The sequence below is a fragment of the Oncorhynchus clarkii genome, chromosome 5 (genome assembly GCF_045791955.1).
Source record: "Oncorhynchus clarkii lewisi isolate Uvic-CL-2024 chromosome 5, UVic_Ocla_1.0, whole genome shotgun sequence".
Lineage (NCBI taxonomy): Eukaryota > Metazoa > Chordata > Actinopteri > Salmoniformes > Salmonidae > Oncorhynchus > Oncorhynchus clarkii.
Window position 1 is genome coordinate 68160505 of NC_092151.1, and position 18806 is coordinate 68179310.

Genomic DNA, 18806 nt, shown 5'->3' on the forward strand with positions numbered 1-18806 from the left:
TATAGAGCCACTCCACTGTAGAGGACGTTGTGTCTATGAGCTACAGCAGGATTAAGCAACTAGATTCACCCGCGGGCTGATTTTTGTCAGAGCAAATGGTTGGGGTTTCCGGAAAATAATTCAAATCATTTGTACACTGCAATTTTACTAAAAACTTTGGGGTCCCCAAAAAATTACTTGGGTGCCTGTTGCCGACCCCTGAGCTACAGTGTCTATGTCAGGTAGAATTAGTCATTGAGCTTTTTCTTAAGTGCAAAATAAATGATACGCTCAATGGACTTTCATAACATTGTAATAGGACACACAGTATTTGGTATACCAACCATTCTAATGCCATGTATTACAACATCATCAGCCATAGCCCGTGGTGTGAGGATAACATCTAATACAATCAAATTTGAAATCAAATAACATTTTATTTGTCACAAGTTTCATAAACAACAGGTGTAGACTAACAGTGAAACGCTTACTTACGGGCCCTTCCCAACAATACAGAGAGAAAATAAAAAAATAATAACACGAGGAATAAATACACAATGCGTAACGATAACTTGGTGACTGTGTGTGTCCATGAGCATGGCACATGTAATGTATATGTTGGTGCTGTCTCACTCGTAGTGGCGGCTCCAGGTACTGATGAAGGTGAGTAGTCCAGGTCCCAATCTCAGCTGTAGCAACTCCTCCCCTTCCTCTGACAGTACCGCTAGCAGGCTCCTCTCCTCCACCCACAGCCCTCCTAGCCTCAGCCTCATCACAATGCTCAACTCATCTGAAAACCTGACACATACACACATCAGGCTCACTGCATCATCAAGCAGAAACACACTTGACAGTCTTGTCTATACAATTGTGACTGACGCAAATTAGCAAGCCAAATAAGGCTATTTTGCATTCCAAGTGGAGTGAAATTGAATTTAGGTTATGTTTCAGACAAGGTAAGGGGTATACTGTTCCTTTAAACACATAGGAGCAATGTGACGAGTGGGTCCATCCAGACCAGTTTCACAAGCCAATGCAAAGTTTACCACAACGCTGGCAAATTAATTCAGCTTTAGTGCCTGACATGTCAACATTCAACTTCAGGTTCAGCACCAAAGCATAATCTCAACCTTGAGAGCAAGACACTTCATCGAAAGGGAATTTCCTCATCTACCCAATAAATGAACTTCTTATGGCTGCAGGGGCAGTATTGAGTAGCTTTGATGAAAGGTGCCCAGAGTAAATGGCCTGCTCCTCAGTCCCAGTTGCAAAATATGAATATTATTACTAGTATTGGATAGAAAACACTCTGAAGTTTCTAAAACTGTTTGAATAATGTATGTGAGTAAAACAGAACTCATATGGCAGGCAAAAACCTGAGAAGAAATCTAAACAGGAAGTGGGAAATCTGAGGTTGGTCGATTTTTAACTCAGCCCCTATTGAATACACAGTGGGATATTGGTTATGTTGCACTTCCTAAGTCTTCCACTATATGTCAACCGTCTTTAGAAACTTGTTTGAGGATTCTACTGTGAAGTGGGACCGAATGAGAAGGGAATGAGTAAGGTCTGCCATGAGCTGACCATGCTCTGACCATGCGCGTTCACATGAGAGGGAGCTCTGTTCCACCGCACTTCTGAAGACAATGGAATTCTCCGGTTGGAACATTATTGACGTTTTATGTTAAAAACATCCTAAAGCTTGATTCCATAGATCGTTTGACATGTTTCTATGGACAGGAACGGAACCTTTTGACATTTCGTCTGCAACTAGGGAAAGCGCTTCATGACTTTGGATTTGTTAACCAAACGTGCTAACAAAAGTAGCTCTTTGGACATAAATGATGGACATTATCGAACTAAATCAAACATTTAATGTGGAACTGGGATTCCTGGGAGTGCATTCTGATGAAGATTATCAAAGGTAAGGGAATATTTATAATGCTATTTCCGACTTCTGTTTACTACCCAATATGGCGGATATCTTTTTGGCTGCTTTGTTGTCTGAAAGCTGTACTCAGATTATTGTATGGTTTGCTTTTTCCGTAAGGTTTTTTAAAAATCTGACACAGCGGTTGCATTAACGAGAGGTATATCTATATTTACATGTCTAACAATTGTGTTTATCAACATTTATAATGAGTATTTCTGTAAAATTATGTGGCTCTCTGCAATATCACCGGATGTTTTTGGAACTGGTGAACGTAACGCGCCAATGTATACTGAGAATTGTTTTATATAAATATACACTTTATCGAACAAAACATATATGTATTGTGTAACATGAAGTCCTATGAGTGTCATCTGATGAAGATCATCAAAGGATTCATTTTTATCTCTAGTTGTGCTTTTTGTGACTCATCTCTTTGGCTGGAAAAATGGCTGAAATTTTTCTGTGACTTGGTGGTGACCTAACATAATCGTTTGTGGTGCTTTCGCTGTAAAGCCTATTTGAAATCGGACACTTTGGTGGGATTAACAACAAGATTACCTTTTAAAATGGTATACGATACATGTATGTTTGAGGAATTTTAATTATGAGATTTCTGTTGTTTTAATTTGGCGCTCTGCACTTTCACTGGCTGTTGTCATATCAATCACCTTAACGGGATTGCAGCCCTAAGAAAGGTATTTCATCAATGCTTTCAAACTCAACATTATTTTATTTTCTCTTTTCTCATTACATCAGCTTGCTGGTTACCATTTCCACAAGCTGTTTATCTATATGACTTACTGAGAGCCAAACGCTGTGTGTGTGGGGAGGAACAAGGTGGCGTATTGTCCGATTTCGTAGGCCAAGCAGCCCCTGTCATCCTCTGCTGTAGAGACATTGTAGTGGTCTGGGGAAAGCATGTCCAAGAGGTCCAACAGATCCACTTCTAGAAAAGGGAACAAAACATGCATCTCAGAGACAGGGTATGAATTGATAGCCGTGGCAATACCCAACTTTGATTGAAATGAATGTTAGGAATTCATCAGCCAGTACTGTATTCATCATCACCTCAATCAATGGAATTGAAACAAACTTATCAGGGCAGGACTTTGATGTAAATAAGAGTTCATGAGTTAGTTTAAAAATAAGCTGGATGTGATCATGTTCATCTGTTTGGCCAGCCACTGTGAGGGCAAGGTGAGATACTAGCCGCTGATAATTGGAACAGGTTGCTGTGTCTACCTAGAGAAGAGAGAACTTGGCTGCCCTCTGTGAGATCAAAGCCTGGAGCCTCACCTGCTGCCAGTGTGGAATGTCTGGGTGGAATCTCCCCAAGCATGAGAGCAAACCCCATGTTTGATATGGACCAACTCTCTGCCTATTTTAAGGGGCTCTATGACGGCACAGTGTGGGGAAAACCAGAACAATAAGGATATATAGATATATGGCTCTGGTGAAGTTGGCATGGTTATAGTAACGAAGAAGGAACACATTACACAAAACAACACCTTCCTGCTAAACACAGGTATATTTGTTACAGTTCTTTTGTAATTAATTATCACAATTCTGGGATTACCACAGTATCAAAAATAATCTCAGAACCTTCAGTATCAATTACAATAAATACACAAAACATGCAAACATACATACAATATATTGCTGCCATGACCAGATCCCATTTATCCTGGGATGCCGTACTCACCTTTAGCCAGGGTTGGTGTTTGGTCTCCCCTGCATCCCCCATACTCCTCTGGTCCCGGCTGGACAGGGCACAGCCCGTGTGAGGAACCATCCTGAGAAGCTCCCTCTCCCGGAGCCCCAAACAGACCTAGTCCTGCCCAGAGAAACAGCAAGGTCTCAGCCATGCCGACCCCTCCAGGTTCCCTTCCAGTGCCCATCATATCCCAGGGGGACTAGTCAGGAGGATCTGAGGACACGATCACGATGACTCACTGTATCAGCGTTGTCATGACTGTCTTCTCTTCTCACAAACACTGTAGAGATCTCCACCACTGCCTGTCTACCGCACCACTGAACCACTCTCACCTGAGCTCTGTGGGTACACACACGCCCATATCAAACTACATATCAAACCACATGTGGTTTATCTTTAGCATACCGAGACAAAGCCAAACAGCCAAGCGAGAAGAGAGACAACTCTCCACATCATCATAAAGTAATGAGTAGTTAAGTAATTAAGTAGTGAGCTGTGTGATTTATACATTATATAAGTTTAATAAAACATTTAATCATCAAAGATGAGACCAAAACACCTGCTCCAAAATAAATCTCTCTTCTCCTTATTTCGGTGTAGTCAAAATTCTGTGATAATCCTTCAGCGTTTTCGCTGTGCATAAAAATGAAGCCATAAATCAATTTTCAAAAGACGATTTGTTACCACAGCTTAGTTGACATGTAATTTAAGAGGATTCATATTTTTAATGGTTCTACTGTATACACTGTGGCGTACAGCACGTCAGCCACCAGGGCAAGACTCGCCGAGGCCTGGTGACAGACGGTGTATACATCACGAGGCGATGGCTCCATCTGCTGGATGTGCCAGGTCTCGACGGGTTCTCCGGCCAGTACTAATTGGGGCTGATTGGGAGTTGGTGAGTAATCTCATGGGCTGATTGCTCATCAGCTGTGCAAGGCCCATTAAGCTGGCCGAAGACGAGAGTGAGGACGACCCATCGCCTGTGCGGCCCAGAAGGAAACGGTTGACCAACCTGTTTCTACGGGTCCGGAGTCGGAGGGGGTGCCGGAACCCGACCCCCCTGGGGAACCATGGGAGGAAGAGCCCAGCCTCTCCCTCCTCGATTTCGAGGGGCCAGTCGAGACACCCGTGGGGGGCCAACTGAGGGGACAATTCGGGACGGCCCAGTGGGAGGATCCTAACTCGAAAGCCGCCACAGCCCAAATGATAGCGGTGGATGGACAGCTACTTCTGGGGGTGAGTGACTGGCGACACCCCCATTTCCAGATCAAGAATAACCTTTTGTATCAGGTGTCGCGCCAAAAGGGGGAACTTTGAGAGGTATTGTTGCTGCCCCGACGGTACGTGGGAACCGTTCTTCAGCTGGCCCACACCCACCTGTTGGGAGTGCACCTGGGAATGGAGAAGACCCGGGAATGGAGAAGACCCGGGAACGGATCGCCGCACGGTTCCACTGCCCCAGGATGAGGAGGGCCGTGGAAGACTACTGTCGCAGCTGCCCGGAGTGTTAAATGACTGCCCCAAAGGCCCACTTCCGAAACCCACTGGTCCCCCTACCGATCATCGGGGTGCCCTTTGAACGCATCGCCATGGACATAGTGGGACCCCTGGTAAAAACAGCACGAGGACACAGGTACATCCTGGTAGTAGTAGACTATGCCACCCGGTATCCCAAGGCCATTCCCCTATGGGCGGCGGTATCCAAGGTAATCGCCCGGGAGCTGTTCCACCTTTTTAGCCGGGTGGGCATTCCGAACGAGATCCTGACAGACCAAGGTACGGAGTTTATGTCCCGCCTCATGAAAGAGTTGTGTACCCTCCTGCAGATCAAGCAGATGCGGACTGCCGTTTTTCACCTGCAGATGGATGGGCTCGTCGAGTGCTTCAATAAAACACTCTAGCAAATGCTGCGGAAGGTCATCGAGCAGGACGGGAAGAACTTGGACCAGCTACTACACCACCTAATGTTCTCAATCCGAGAAGTACTCCAGTCCTCCACAGGGTTTTCCCCTTTTGAACTCCTCTACGGGAGGAGGCCACGCGGCCTATTGGACCTCACCAAGGAGGTGTGGGAAGCCCAACCGACTCCATTACGCAGCGTGGTAGAGCACATGGAGACGATGAGGAAGCGGATGACAGCCATATGGCCAGTCGTGAGGGAACACATGGAGAAGGCCCAACGCGCCCAAGCCCAGGTCTACAATCGGGGATCCCAGCCCCGAGAATTCCAGGTGGGAGACAGGGTGTTGGTCTTGATCCCCATGGCCGAAAGTAAGTTCCTGGCAACATGGCAACAACGGGCCATACGAGGTGATCGAGAAGCTGGGACCTGTCAATTACAGCGTACGGCACCTGGGAAGACGGAAACCTTAACAGATTTACCACGTGAACCTGTTGAAGAAGTGGCACCAACGGTACCAGTGGTGGTCCCGAGCAACAAGGACCTCGACCCGGCCCAGAAGCAAGAGCTCAGGGAGCTTGTCATTCGGGACACGGCGGTGTTCTCCGAGAAGCCGGGCCGCACGACCCTCATTGAACACCACATTCGTACCTGGCGTGGGGAAATGGTACGAAAGAGGCCATATCGGATTCCGGAGGCCTGAAGGAAGGCCGTGAAACAAGAAGTGGAGGCTATGCTGAGGATGGGGGTCATTGAAGAGTCTCACATTGCATGGTGCAGCCCCATCGTGTTGGTGCCCAAACCGGACGGTAACCTCCACTTCTGTAATGATTTCCGGGGTGTGAACAACATAAGCTTATTCGACACCTACCCCATGCCGAGGGTGGACAAGCTCATATACCGATTGGGAAAGGCCCGGTACATCAGCACCCTCGACCTGACCAAAGGATATTAGCAGGTACCGTTGGCCTTCTCCTCCTGGGAGAAGTCTCGACACCTGACTGTTTGTATCAGTACCGGGTCCTCCCATTCGGGTCTCCATGGGGCCCCGCCTACCTTCCAGCGACTGATGAACAGAATGCTTCGACCCCACCAGCAGTACGCAACGACATATCTGCATGATGTCATCATCCACAGCCAAGGTTGGGAAGAGCAGCTGATGCGCCTCCAGGAAGTGCTGTACGAGCTCGGACAAGCCGGGTTGACCGCGAACCCCAAGAAGTGCAAACTAGGTTTTGAGGAGGTGAAGTACCTGGGGTATTTGATCAGACGGGGAAGTTAAGCCCCAGGAGAGGAAGGTTCACACGGTACGTGACTGGCCCGTTCTACGCACCAAGACACAGGTCAAGTCCTTCCTGGGACTGGCAGGATACTATAGCCGGTTTATTCCCAACTTTGCGGCTATAGCTTCCCCACTCACCGATCTAACCAGAGCCCGCCTCCCGAAAACAGTGAGATGGACGGACGAGACAGAAGCGGTGGTCAGCCGTCTGAAGGAAGCGCTGTGCTCCCATCCGATTCTCGTAACGCCTGATTTCCAGGTGCCGATGGTGGTCCAGACGGATGCATGTGATACGGGACTAGGGGCTGTTCTGTCCCAGATACACGATGGGGTGCTAGACACTCAAGAATGACCTGTTAGGTACCCACTTCACCCTGGTCACGGACCATGCTCCCCTGGTCTAGATGGCCAGGGGAAAGGACACAAACGATCGGGTCACCAGGTGGTTCTTGTCCCTTCAACGCTTCTCTTTTTCTGTTGTGCACAAGTCAGGGGCAAAGCATGGAAACGCAGATGCCCTATCGAGAAGGGAGACATATGTCGCACTGATGACAGTCCCCTCCCCGATAGAGCTGGGGGGGGTGACATACAGCACGTCAGCCACCAGGGGGAGACTCGTCGAGGCCTGGTGACAGACGGTGTATACATCACGAGGCGATGGCTCCATCTGCTGGACGTGCCAGGTCTCGATGGGTTCTCCGGCCAGGACTAATTGGGGCTGATTGGGAATTGGTGAGTAATCTCATGGGCTGATTGCTCACCAGCTGTGCAAGGCCCATAAAGCTGCCAGAAGGGCAGCACACAGAGACAGAGTGGGATAAGAAAGGACTCCTGTATAGTTGGGGACGGTTACAGAGGTAACAGGAGTGAGTGCAGTTTTGATCCCAACAGGATACAGCAAGACCCGGAGCCCAGAAGACGGTATCCCGGAGAGGGTCTCATAGGGGAGACATACCCTTTCTTTTTGATTTATTATTTAAATAAACACCCTTGAAACTGAGCTAATCCTTCTCTGTCCGTGTCTGATCTGTGTAAACGTCTTGACCAAACCCTCTGTTCTGCCACAACACAGATATGCAAATTGTTTTTGTCAAAGTCATACAGGCATCTAGATTGAAATATAGTATAAACAATCCATTAAACTAGACATGTATTTATTTATATATACTACATATATACCAGAATGCTTTTCTATACCAGAAATTCAGAAGCAACATAAAACTCATCATGTTTCACAGAGCAGTGGGCCCATATAGGCCAGCAGAACATCGGACCAAATACGTCCTGTTCACATTTCAGAAACATGTCAACAAAACAAATTACAACACAGCACATTATATAATATAAGCTCTCTTTTTGGCAACAATCACTGTTCAAAATGTAAACATCATTCTGTTGGGGTCTGATGAGAGAGAACACCACTGAGTGCACATGGATCCATCAACTGCTCTGAGTCGCCCTACTCACAGGCAGGCACATTTTATCACTATCACCATAACGATCATCACCATAATCATCACTATCACCATAGCCATCATCATCACTATCACCATAACCGTCATCATCGCCATCACCATCACGATCATGTTGCTACAACAAAGAGCTGTATCAGGGAAAACTCTCTTTTTATACAGCACTGCTAAACCTGTTGGCAAAAATTTACTCAGTCAGCGTTCAGAGTACCATGGGAGTTAACTTACAAATAAATCATAGTTAGGAATCATCCATAAACACATCCATATTGAAATAATTTGCATGAAAGGACAGATAGTATTCATAATGACATAAAAGGCAACACATCCTCAAGACACTTGATTCTATTTACAGGACAAATGGCTTTGTAGACTATATTTTTCAGTAGTATCCAGCACATGGACATGCTATGTCTGTTGTTTCCATATTGTTCTGTACAAGAGGCCAGTTTTGCTGCTGTCCAGTGAGGGTCTATAGTTCAGGGCTGGACCTCATCCAGGGCCTCACAGTGGACATCATGCGTAATCCAGTGAGGTGACAGTGACAGACAAAAGCAGGGAAGAGGGTCCTCTGTCCAGAGACACACTGAAGAGCACACAAGTACCCAACATATTTAAGCTGAAAATGACAACTAGAGCATTGACATGAAATGACGCTGGAACACCTGACTTTAGAGGGATCAAAGCACCAGAGCTCTGGAAATGTACAGCATCTATCAGGGAAAGGTCAGGTTCTTGTCTCGTCTTGAAGTAGATCGTCATATCTACTGGAGAGAACATTACAACAAATGGAAAGGCCTTTCCTCTCACTTTGTTCAACAACCTTTTTTGTTCTCAGGTGAGAGCTCACGATCGGTGAGTTAACTGGTGCATACGGTCATTTCTGTTGTGACACCTTCTTCCTCATTGGCTGACTGACACAGAACCATTCACGTCACTGCCTGAGAAATACCCCATTGATGTCGTGTGAAATGAGAGAGGAGAGTTGTTTTAAAACAGTGTCTGTGACAAACAATGTCTGCTTCAGATCCCTACACACCTACCACTGTGTCATGATCAATAAAGATCTAATAACTGAGAACTTCTTATCTTACAGGAGGAAAAGAGCACAATTCCAATACATTCCTGATACTTCAGTGCCACATACTATTTTTCTGCTACACACTGTACTGAACACATACTTACTCTGTTTCATAGGTCTAAGAAGTGAGGAAACATTCTTTACATCTTGAGTTATTCAACTTTGTTATTAATCAAAATGCAACTGGTGAACGTTTGCACTGTACGCCAGCAGTCCCCATATCTTCCCTGTCTTGTTGATTTGACAAACATATTGCACTCCTACAAACACACACTCTTAGAAAATAAGGTGCTTTCTAGAACCTTTAAAGAACCCTTTTTGGTTCCAGGTAGAATGCTTTTGGGTTCCATGTAGAACCCTTTCCACAGAGGGTTTTACATGGAACCCAAAAGGATTCTACCTGGAACCCAAAAGGGTTCCCCCCCTGGAACTAAAAAGGGTTATCCTATTGAACCTTTATTTAACTAGGCAAGTCAGTTAAGAACAAATTCTTATTTACAATGACAGCTTACCCCGGCCAAATCCTCCAGGACGGCGCTGGGCCAATTGTGCGCCGCCCTAAGGGACTCCCAATCACGGCCGGTTGTGATACAGCTCGGGATCAAACCAGGATCAAACAAGGGTCTGTAGTGATGCCTCTAGCACTGAGATGCAATGCCTTAGGCTGCTGCGCCACTCGGGAGCCAGCTGAAGAACTCATTTGGAACCCTTTTTTCTAAGAGTGCAGATACACACACGTACAGATGCACACTCAGTACACGACCTGACAGTGTGCTTCAAACTGAGGACCCCTGTCTTTCTGATACCCAGTTTTGCTGTCCATCTTCCTGCTCTTCTTCTACAAGTCCCGGCCCTAACAGCGGTCATCCTCGTCCGTGTCACTCAAGAGCTCGCAGGCAACCACAGAGCTGGCCTGACCCAGGCGTTTATGGAAGTGTCCGTTGGGGACCTGCCAGTTGTGTCTGAGCTGGGGGGCAGAACTGATGGTGTTGGCACGGCCCAGACTGGTTGCAATGGCCGCCTCGAAGGTCAGAGTCTCATCCAGGCCTGAGGAGTCTGGGCTGTGTAACTCCTCGTGCAGGGTCAGGTACGGCTCCGAGATGTACCGGTGAGGTGAGTGGTGCGGGTGACTGACCCCTAACCCTGGGCCACCCACCCCTATTGCCACCCCCACCCCCGCTCCTGACTCTGGGGCTAGCCTCTCCCCCTCCTCCCGCAGCGAGGGATCCTCCGTCTCTCCGGGGGCCTCCTGGGTCCGGGCTCTGCCCTCACTGGCAGCAGGGGGGGAGAGGTGGGCTCTGCACACCAGGGGGGAGTAGGAGATGTGAGGGCGTGGCCGCAAGGGCGTCTGGGGGAGTTGGCGCCGGCCGCGGGGTGTGCTGGACAGGTCTGGGCTGCCTGAAGTGTTGCCCTGCAGAGAGTAGAGACCTCACACATAAACCAAGCTTCAATGGTAGTAGGGACAGTGTTTGATAGATAAAGCCAGGAATTGAATAATAATAGGCTCAGGGCCTACACTCACCTGTCTGTGGAGGGCATGTGTGCGTCCCTCGCTGGGGGAACGGGACTGCTTGCGTTCTTGTGACGGGTCCTGGCTCCGCTCCTCAGAGTTGCAGCGGGACACGTCGGGAGACAGCAGGTGACGCCTCTCTTTGGAGCGCCCCCGCTCATGATCCACTGGTTCCCTGAGGTTGCACCTGATTCCTGAGAGGCAGGGGGAGAGAGGGGAGCTATGAAGAGGAACACAGTATAGTAAATACACAGCCATCAGGGGGCATCTGAAACTGATAGCTTCCACTGTTCTTCAATGGTTTTAAAGTATGAAAGGGGTCAGGATCAGTGAATGGACCCTAAGCAGAGGCATATTGAAAACATTCCAGCTTTAACCAGAGTGAAGGAAAAGATGCCATGTAAACTCAGTGGCTGACTGTTACTGAGTGTAGTATACCTCTGATGCTCCTCTGTCGTGGTCTGTTCAGACGGTCAGGACTGACCCTCTTCAGAGAGTACTCCTCCTGCCACAGGCCATTCACACATTGATCCCCAATAGTGGAGAAGGAGCGCTTCATTGATTTGCTGCTGTCTGTCCCCACCTACACACAAACAGATAAACACATACACACATACAGTAGACACACACACATATAGATATACAGACATATACACACATATACATTTGGTTGAGAGAATGTGAGAGGGTAGAAAGTGTGTGGAGTTCTAATCTGAGTTCTGAGCAGAAGACTTTCTCTCATCCACAACACACATTCCATGTTCAACACATGGTATTTATATTGTGCTTTTTGAGGACCCAAAGCCACTTCCTATCCATATTACCATGGACTAAAAATACAACGTCTGGGAAACATGGCACACTGACATGTTTGCCACGCAAGGATTAACTAGAAACCATCAAAGTACGCCATCCACACTGTCAACAACCATTGAAGGTAGCAGCTGAAATCAGATGTATATACTGTAGCAACCTAGTTAACACCCAATCCTCCTCCACTTCATGGCTGATTGCTGTATATATGTGGCTGCACTGCTCCAGTGTTCAGTCCCTCTGAAGCCCCCACAGAGGCTGTCTGCCTGGGTCCTGTTCTCTCTGAGGCCCCATGGGTAGAGGAGGGGAGGTGAGGGGCTATACAGTAACAGGTACCTGTGTGTCTACAGCCAGCCGAGGCATAGAGGAGGCTCGGATAGAGACTGCCCGCCCGGGCACCCTGAGTGGGGCATCCTGCCTGTTAGTGGGGCAAAGGTTGCGGTTAAACTCTTTGCGCTCCGGAACCTATATAGTCAGAGAAAGAAGGAGGAGAGAGAAACACAGCAGAGTTCTAATGTGTGAAAACAGAGTTGGCAGCAATGATGTCAGAGGACCAGCAGAGGGCTACTGTACCAACACGTCACAAGCAGATGTAGTATGCTGACTGAGATTTTGTACAGTATTGCTATCGAATAGCCGTACACCCTCTTTACTCAGATTAAAAGCACTGGCTGAGCACAACGGCAGCCAAAGCACTGTGTGTTGGCAGTGTAATGTATTCATTTTTCATTATTCATTGTGAACCTGTGTGAGTGGTGACTGTCTGGGGTGCTCAGAAGTACTGTGGGTAGGAGTACCACTGTCAACGAGGGGCTGACAACCAGGCGGGGCAGGGCAGATAGGAGGGGCTGAAGGAAGGAAGTGGGCGGTGTCTACATGCGCAACAACGGCTTAAAGCTTAAAATGGAGCTTGAATAACTGAAAGCCATGAAGCAGAGGCAAGAACCAGTCACAGGCATGCAGGCATAGGAAACCAAAATGCCCCACTCTTCACTAAAGAGCTGAGAAGAGCTGAGAAACCATAACCACGAAATATGAGCAGTATCCTCCAACAGAACTCGGTACAGCTGCTCAAAGAACAGAGAGATGGATGGGAGTGCCATATGGCATATAGCTCTGTTGATGACAAAGGTGCCAAATACCAACACAGCATAATTAAACCACAAAACCATGAGAGGAGTGCTGACACCAAACCACCAGAGACAAGCCGCCGTCTCTGTCCCTGTTCCATTCACACACTTACAGAAAGTCACACGCTTTCATGTCGTCAAAGTCACACTCCCCACAGTGCCAAAACTCAGCAGAACCACAACAATCTTGCAAAATAAGCATAATACGCATGGTTCATCAAAGCCTATGGCGGAGAAATTATGATACCATTCAAAGAAATGGGTGAGTAGTGATAGATGCCTTAAACAAGGGACACTGTGTGGAGTGAACAGCATGGTGAGACATTGCCATGGTGAAGTTGAGAATGACACAGAAGGGGCCAGACAACCGTATCATCGACTGCAATCCAGCTCTGCTAGATAGAACTGGCTTGGACTGTGTAGAGTTAACTAAAGCTGTTGTGTGTTTGAATGGCTTTGAGTGTAAGGTAAGAGTGTGCATGACTCACAAATGAGTGACCAATCTGTTCTGGGTCTAATTGCTATGATGACAGTCTGATCAACAGCAATGCTTTTTACAATCTTGTTTCAGACAAGAGTTTGATGATGAATCAGAATATACTGGCACCATACATCAAATATTTCAACACAAATCACAAATCAACACCCTCCCACAACCACCCCCCAACCAACTCCACCCCACTAATCAACTAGTGTCAAAATACCCGAATATTGATTGGACCGGGCCTCTTGGGTAACAATTGGTGGACAGAGACAGCTAATTGGCTGGACAGTGACAAAGAGATGGATGGGGGAGTGGATGAGTCAGAGTGAGTCCAGTCAGACGCTGCCTCTCCTGGGAGAGACAGCCTCAACCCCCACTCCTCTCCTCCCCATCTCTCTGGATCACAACCACAGCCGACCAGACCATAATGGAACCCTTCTCACTCCATCCTATCTCACTTGAGGTTTACCCATCAAAAGTCTACTCATGCATTATGTTTGTAATAATAACACAATTATTTCCCCATTAAGTGTGTAACACAGTAATACATACATATAACATACAATGTGACATAATGTATTGTACTGCTTGGTTGAGGGAGCTTGCAAGTAAGCATTTCACTGCACCGTTTATTATACCTGCTGTAAACTGTGCACGGGATGAATAAACTTTGATTTGATTTTGATTTGATTATAGTGCATTGAGTGAGTGTGTTCATGGGGGTGTTACAGTACTTGAGACCAAGTCCTTACCAGTGTGTGGAGCTGGTGGTGGAGCAGGTGGTGGTGGTGATAGTTGTGGTAGTCCTCCTCTCTGTCCTCTAGGTCCTGGGACATGGGCTGCATGAACATCTCCTGAGGGGATATGGGACTCAAGGCCACAAATCCTCCTCTGGTCCTGATGGAACAGATAGGAAGCCAGACAGACACTCAGAGAGGCATGCCTATCTAGGATGAACACATATCTATTAACTCCATCTACAGGCACGCACACACAGGATCGGGGACTTCAGAAGTAGGGCTGTGACGGTCATGACATTTTGTCAGACGGCTATTATCATGCGGCTGGTTATAGTGGCGCAGTTGGTAAAGCGTGGCACTTGAAACGCCAAGGTTGTGGGTTCATTTCCCATGAGGGACCAGTACGGGGAAAAAAGGAGAATCAAATTATGAAAAGGTATGCAGTCCTGTTCTATTATTGGATATGATTTTATAGTAAGAAGAATATAATTGAACTAGCTGAATAAAATAGGATATTTTTACCATTCCGGAGCATAAAAATAATTTGAAACAGATCCTCCTATACTCAAGATTTAGAGTTATTTGGCAACTTTAGTTGTGAATGATACAAACCTTAGAATGTCTTAGAAATGAAAACATATATAGGCTGCATGATGCGGCTATAAGCAATATAATCTTGTCTTTACTAATATATAAAATGAGTTCGGATTTAGAATGGCCCATTATCAAATGGGCAGGAACAAGGACATGATAAAAATACATGTCATCTGTATGCACTGGAATAGCGAATGGAGGCTCTGTGCTTTCCTGCTGGTCCGGTAGGCTACTTTGGTGTTATAGCGGAGCTATGCTTAATATGAGCAGCTGAGAAATACATATAAGTAAACTTATTTCACTCCATGCATTACTGTTTGAGGAGCATGCGCTTGCTGTGTGACAGGTGATATTCCACCCAAACTCTGTATGCAATGGGCTATTTAACCCTATTCCTGCAGCTACCCAGTGCTTGATTTGGGATACCAAGTGAATGAAATCTGTTCGGGAACATCAATAGTAACATGTTTTCGCAAACAAAACATATTTCACTGAACTGTTGACAGCCCCTCTGCATGCTTGAGAAAGGAATAAAGGAGAGAGGAGGAGATGGAAACGCACGGTGGTGAGAGATTCTGTAGCGAAAAGGTAATGTGCCACCCAATTCATTATACAAATATTTTTTTAAATCCCTATTACTAGGCTATTCAAAATCAAATACAAATTCCCTTTAATTGTAGGCTACCTGTAAGCTGCCCTGCCCTGCACAATAAACCAACAGCATCGCCTAGGGCTCTCTACCAGAATCATGGATAGACATTTTGGAGCAGAGCATAAGGTAACCAGTCCATCCAATATGCATAATAATACAGTCCACCACTCTCAAAGGTGATTACTCTAATTTGTTTAATTTTAAAGTATAGGCCAGACCAATTATGCACCAGACATTTTAAATCAGTTTTGTTTTATGTTTTTCTGCCATGGGTAATATGCGGTAGGCTATGTATTGTATAACCGCACAATCATAATTTTATTCCGTTTTTTTCCCCAGGCTTGAGTGCATAAGTCTATGCACATGTATATGCTCTAATATGTGTATAGGTGTTTTGAATGAATCATCACCTTAGAAAGCGCTGTCCATTTCATTGTATTAGGCTTTGAAATAACATCCACAACTACCATGTTTTACACTTAATGCAACCTGCTGTTGAACTTTTGTCTTCAAACTGATCATCACAGTGAAGTCAGTTTTAAAAGCACTATACTGTTTTGATGATAAGTGTTTGTTGTCATTTTAAATTGCATTTGCGATGATGTCAGAGTGGTTAGAGGGCCCTGAGTACCAGGCCAGTAGGACCTGATGGTAGTTAGCAAGTTGGGTACTATCAAAGCATGTCCAGAGTGCATAAGAGGTGATTACCATAACTTAACCTCTTGAAGCTAGGGGGCACTATTTTTATGTTTGGAAAAATAACGTTCCCAAAGTAAATGGCCTATTTCTCAGGACCAGATGCTAGAATATGCATATAATTGACAGATTAGAATAGAAAACACTCTAAAGTTTCCAAAACTGTCAAAATATTGTCTGTGAGTATAACAACTGATATTGCAGGCGAAACACTGAGGAAAATCCAATCAGGAAGTGCCTCTTATTTTGAAACCCTTCTGTTCCTTTGCATGCCCATCCTCCATTTAAAGGGATATCAACCAGATTCCTTTTTCTCTGGCGTCCCTAAGGTGTCAACAGTCTTTAGACATAGTTTCAGGATTTTATTTTGAAAAATGAGCGTGAAAGATCACATTGCGTAAGTGGATAGGTGGGGGCTCTCAGAATGAGTTTTTGCACTACAGAGTTGTTCCATTGTTCCTCCCGCTGTTATTGAAAGACCTACACACGGGGCCTCCCGGGTGGCGCAGTGGTTAAGGGCGCTGTACTGCAGCGCCAGCTGTGCCATCAGAGTCCTGGGTTCGCGCCCAGGCTCTGTCGTAACCGGCCGCGACCGGGAGGTCCGTGGGGCGACGCACAATTGGCCTAGCGTCGCCCGGGTTAGGGAGGGCTTGGTCGGTAGGGGTGTCCTTGTCTCATTGCGCACCAGCGACTCCTGTGGCGGGCTGGGCGCAGTGTACGCTAGCCAAGGTGGCCAGGTGCACGGTGTTTCCTCCGGCGCATTGGTGCGGCTGGCTTCCGGGTTGGATGTGCGCTGTGTTAAAGAAGCAGCGGCTTGGTTGGTTGTGTATCGGAGGACGCATGACTTTCAACCTTCGTCTCTTCCGAGCCCGTACGGGAGTTGTAGCGATGAGACAAGATAGTAGCTACTACAACAATTGGATACTACGAAATTGGGGAGAAAAAGGGGTAAAATTCAAAAAAAAAAAAAGAAAAAAAGAAAGACACTCAGTTGATATATTATCGAATATATATTTTAAAAACTACCTGAGGAATGATTATAAAAAACGTTTGACATGTTTCTGTGGATATTATGAAGACTATTTGGAATTTCCGTCTGCGTTGACGTGACCGCTCTTTCCTGTGGATTTCTGAACATAAAGCGACAAACAAACGTCGGTATTTTGGGTATAAAAATAATCTTTATGGAACAAAAGGAACATTTGTTGTGTAACTGGGAGTCTCGTGAGTGAAAACATCCGAAGATCATCAAAGGTAAATGGTTCATTTGATTGCTTTTCTGATTTTCGTGACCAAGCTTGCTGATGCTAAGTGTACATAATGCTATGCTAAGCTATCTATAAACTTACACAAAACGCTTGGATTGCTTTCGCTGTAAAGCATAATTTCAAAATCTGAGACTAACAGAAGGCTAAGCTGTGTTTTGCAATATTGCACTTGTGATTTCATGAACATTAATATTTTTTAGTAATATTATGTGACTGTTGCACTATGCTATTCAGCGGTTGAAAATGATCCCGCGACAGGGATGGGTAGCGGTCACGTGGAATTTTACTGCGGTCATAACTCATGACTGCCGGCAGCCCTATTCATGAGTAAAATAACATATTTACAGGGCAGATCCAGGGCTGTGGGGCAGGAAAGGGAGGGCTTTGGCACTGCAGAGGATCTCTTGAGGCAGAGAGGACGCGTCCATACGCTGGAACATGGGAGCGTGTTTCTATAGAGGGTAAAGATGAAACAGGTACAGTATGAGAGTATGCAAACTACCGTTAAGAGGAGGTGGTTTCCTAACTATACTGTACATAGAGGTATATACCTGCTCCTCCAGCTGTTGCCTGAGCTTCTTGGCTTTGCTCTGCTTGTAGTAGTCCATGATCATCATGGCTGCATAGATCTTCCCAATGGTCATATGACTGGCTGGAAGACCAATGGCATAATGTCACTAATTTGGAATTCTTTGAAATTCATAACTCCTAGAGTAAATAGTTCAATTACATTGACTAATGCCAGTGGGACCATACATTCTGACTGTCACCTTTGTGAATGGGGACGAGCAGGTCCAGGGTCTTCTGTGAAAGGTGTGACCAAATGACACTTATCTCCTTCTGTAGATCTGAATCCATCTGACCTCGGTCCTCCCCTCCTGGAACCACCAAAACAACAGCAGATCAAGCATGCAACTTATGGAGGAAATTGATCAACAGTGTGTGGAGAAAGTAGAGAAAAACAACAAGGTTATACTAAGTATATAGCATGTTAGCTAGCGCCTGACCTCTGGCTATCTTCACCTCGAGGGCGGTTCGGATCAGGGCCATGAGGGTGGAGGTGAAGTGAACCGACATCTCTTCATCCACAGGCATGTTCATTAGCACCAGCCTCTGAGGGTGTCCAGAGGGGGAAGCAGGAAATATATCTCATCAAACAGGAGACAACATGATGCAAATGGGAGGAGCTAGCCATTTGCAGTCTTAATGTAGTACTCAAGTCTCTACTTGATAATATGTTTTCACTGTTTAAGCTAAACTTACAATATAAGGATAAAAACACATGTGATAAGACAATACTCTAATAAGAATGACATAGTAAGAACAGCCAAGAGACTCTCACAACACAGCATGCACAAAGAGGGTAGGTGCATCTCTGCCATTGCACATGCACACATATCACAAAATAAATGACAGGGAAATGATATGTGAAAAAAAGCAAGAGTGCAAGGGCAGAAGGCATATGCATATACTTATAGGAAGTAATCAAGAAACACTGATTGAGGAAGATTGTATGACATTCTGACACTGTACAGTGTGGCTCTATGAAATATAT

At 46.0% G+C, this 18806-nt stretch overlaps 1 protein-coding gene across 1 annotated transcript in view; it reads right to left on the reverse strand.

Annotated features, from left to right (window-relative positions):
* Positions 1-8001: 8001 nt before the first annotated feature.
* Positions 8002-18806, reverse strand: part of LOC139409279 (voltage-dependent R-type calcium channel subunit alpha-1E-like) — a 218653-nt gene continuing 207848 nt past the window's right edge. Inside the window, exons 41-49 of the mRNA XM_071154189.1 lie at positions 18259-18364; positions 18022-18129; positions 17803-17903; positions 17597-17703; positions 14054-14198; positions 12024-12152; positions 11313-11457; positions 10887-11068; positions 8002-10775 (exon numbers count right to left, since the gene is read on the reverse strand). Of these exons, the coding sequence (XP_071010290.1) occupies positions 10218-10775; positions 10887-11068; positions 11313-11457; positions 12024-12152; positions 14054-14198; positions 17597-17703; positions 17803-17903; positions 18022-18129; positions 18259-18364 (1581 nt within the window). The 3' untranslated portion in view covers positions 8002-10217. The remainder of the gene's footprint in view (positions 10776-10886; positions 11069-11312; positions 11458-12023; positions 12153-14053; positions 14199-17596; positions 17704-17802; positions 17904-18021; positions 18130-18258; positions 18365-18806) is intronic.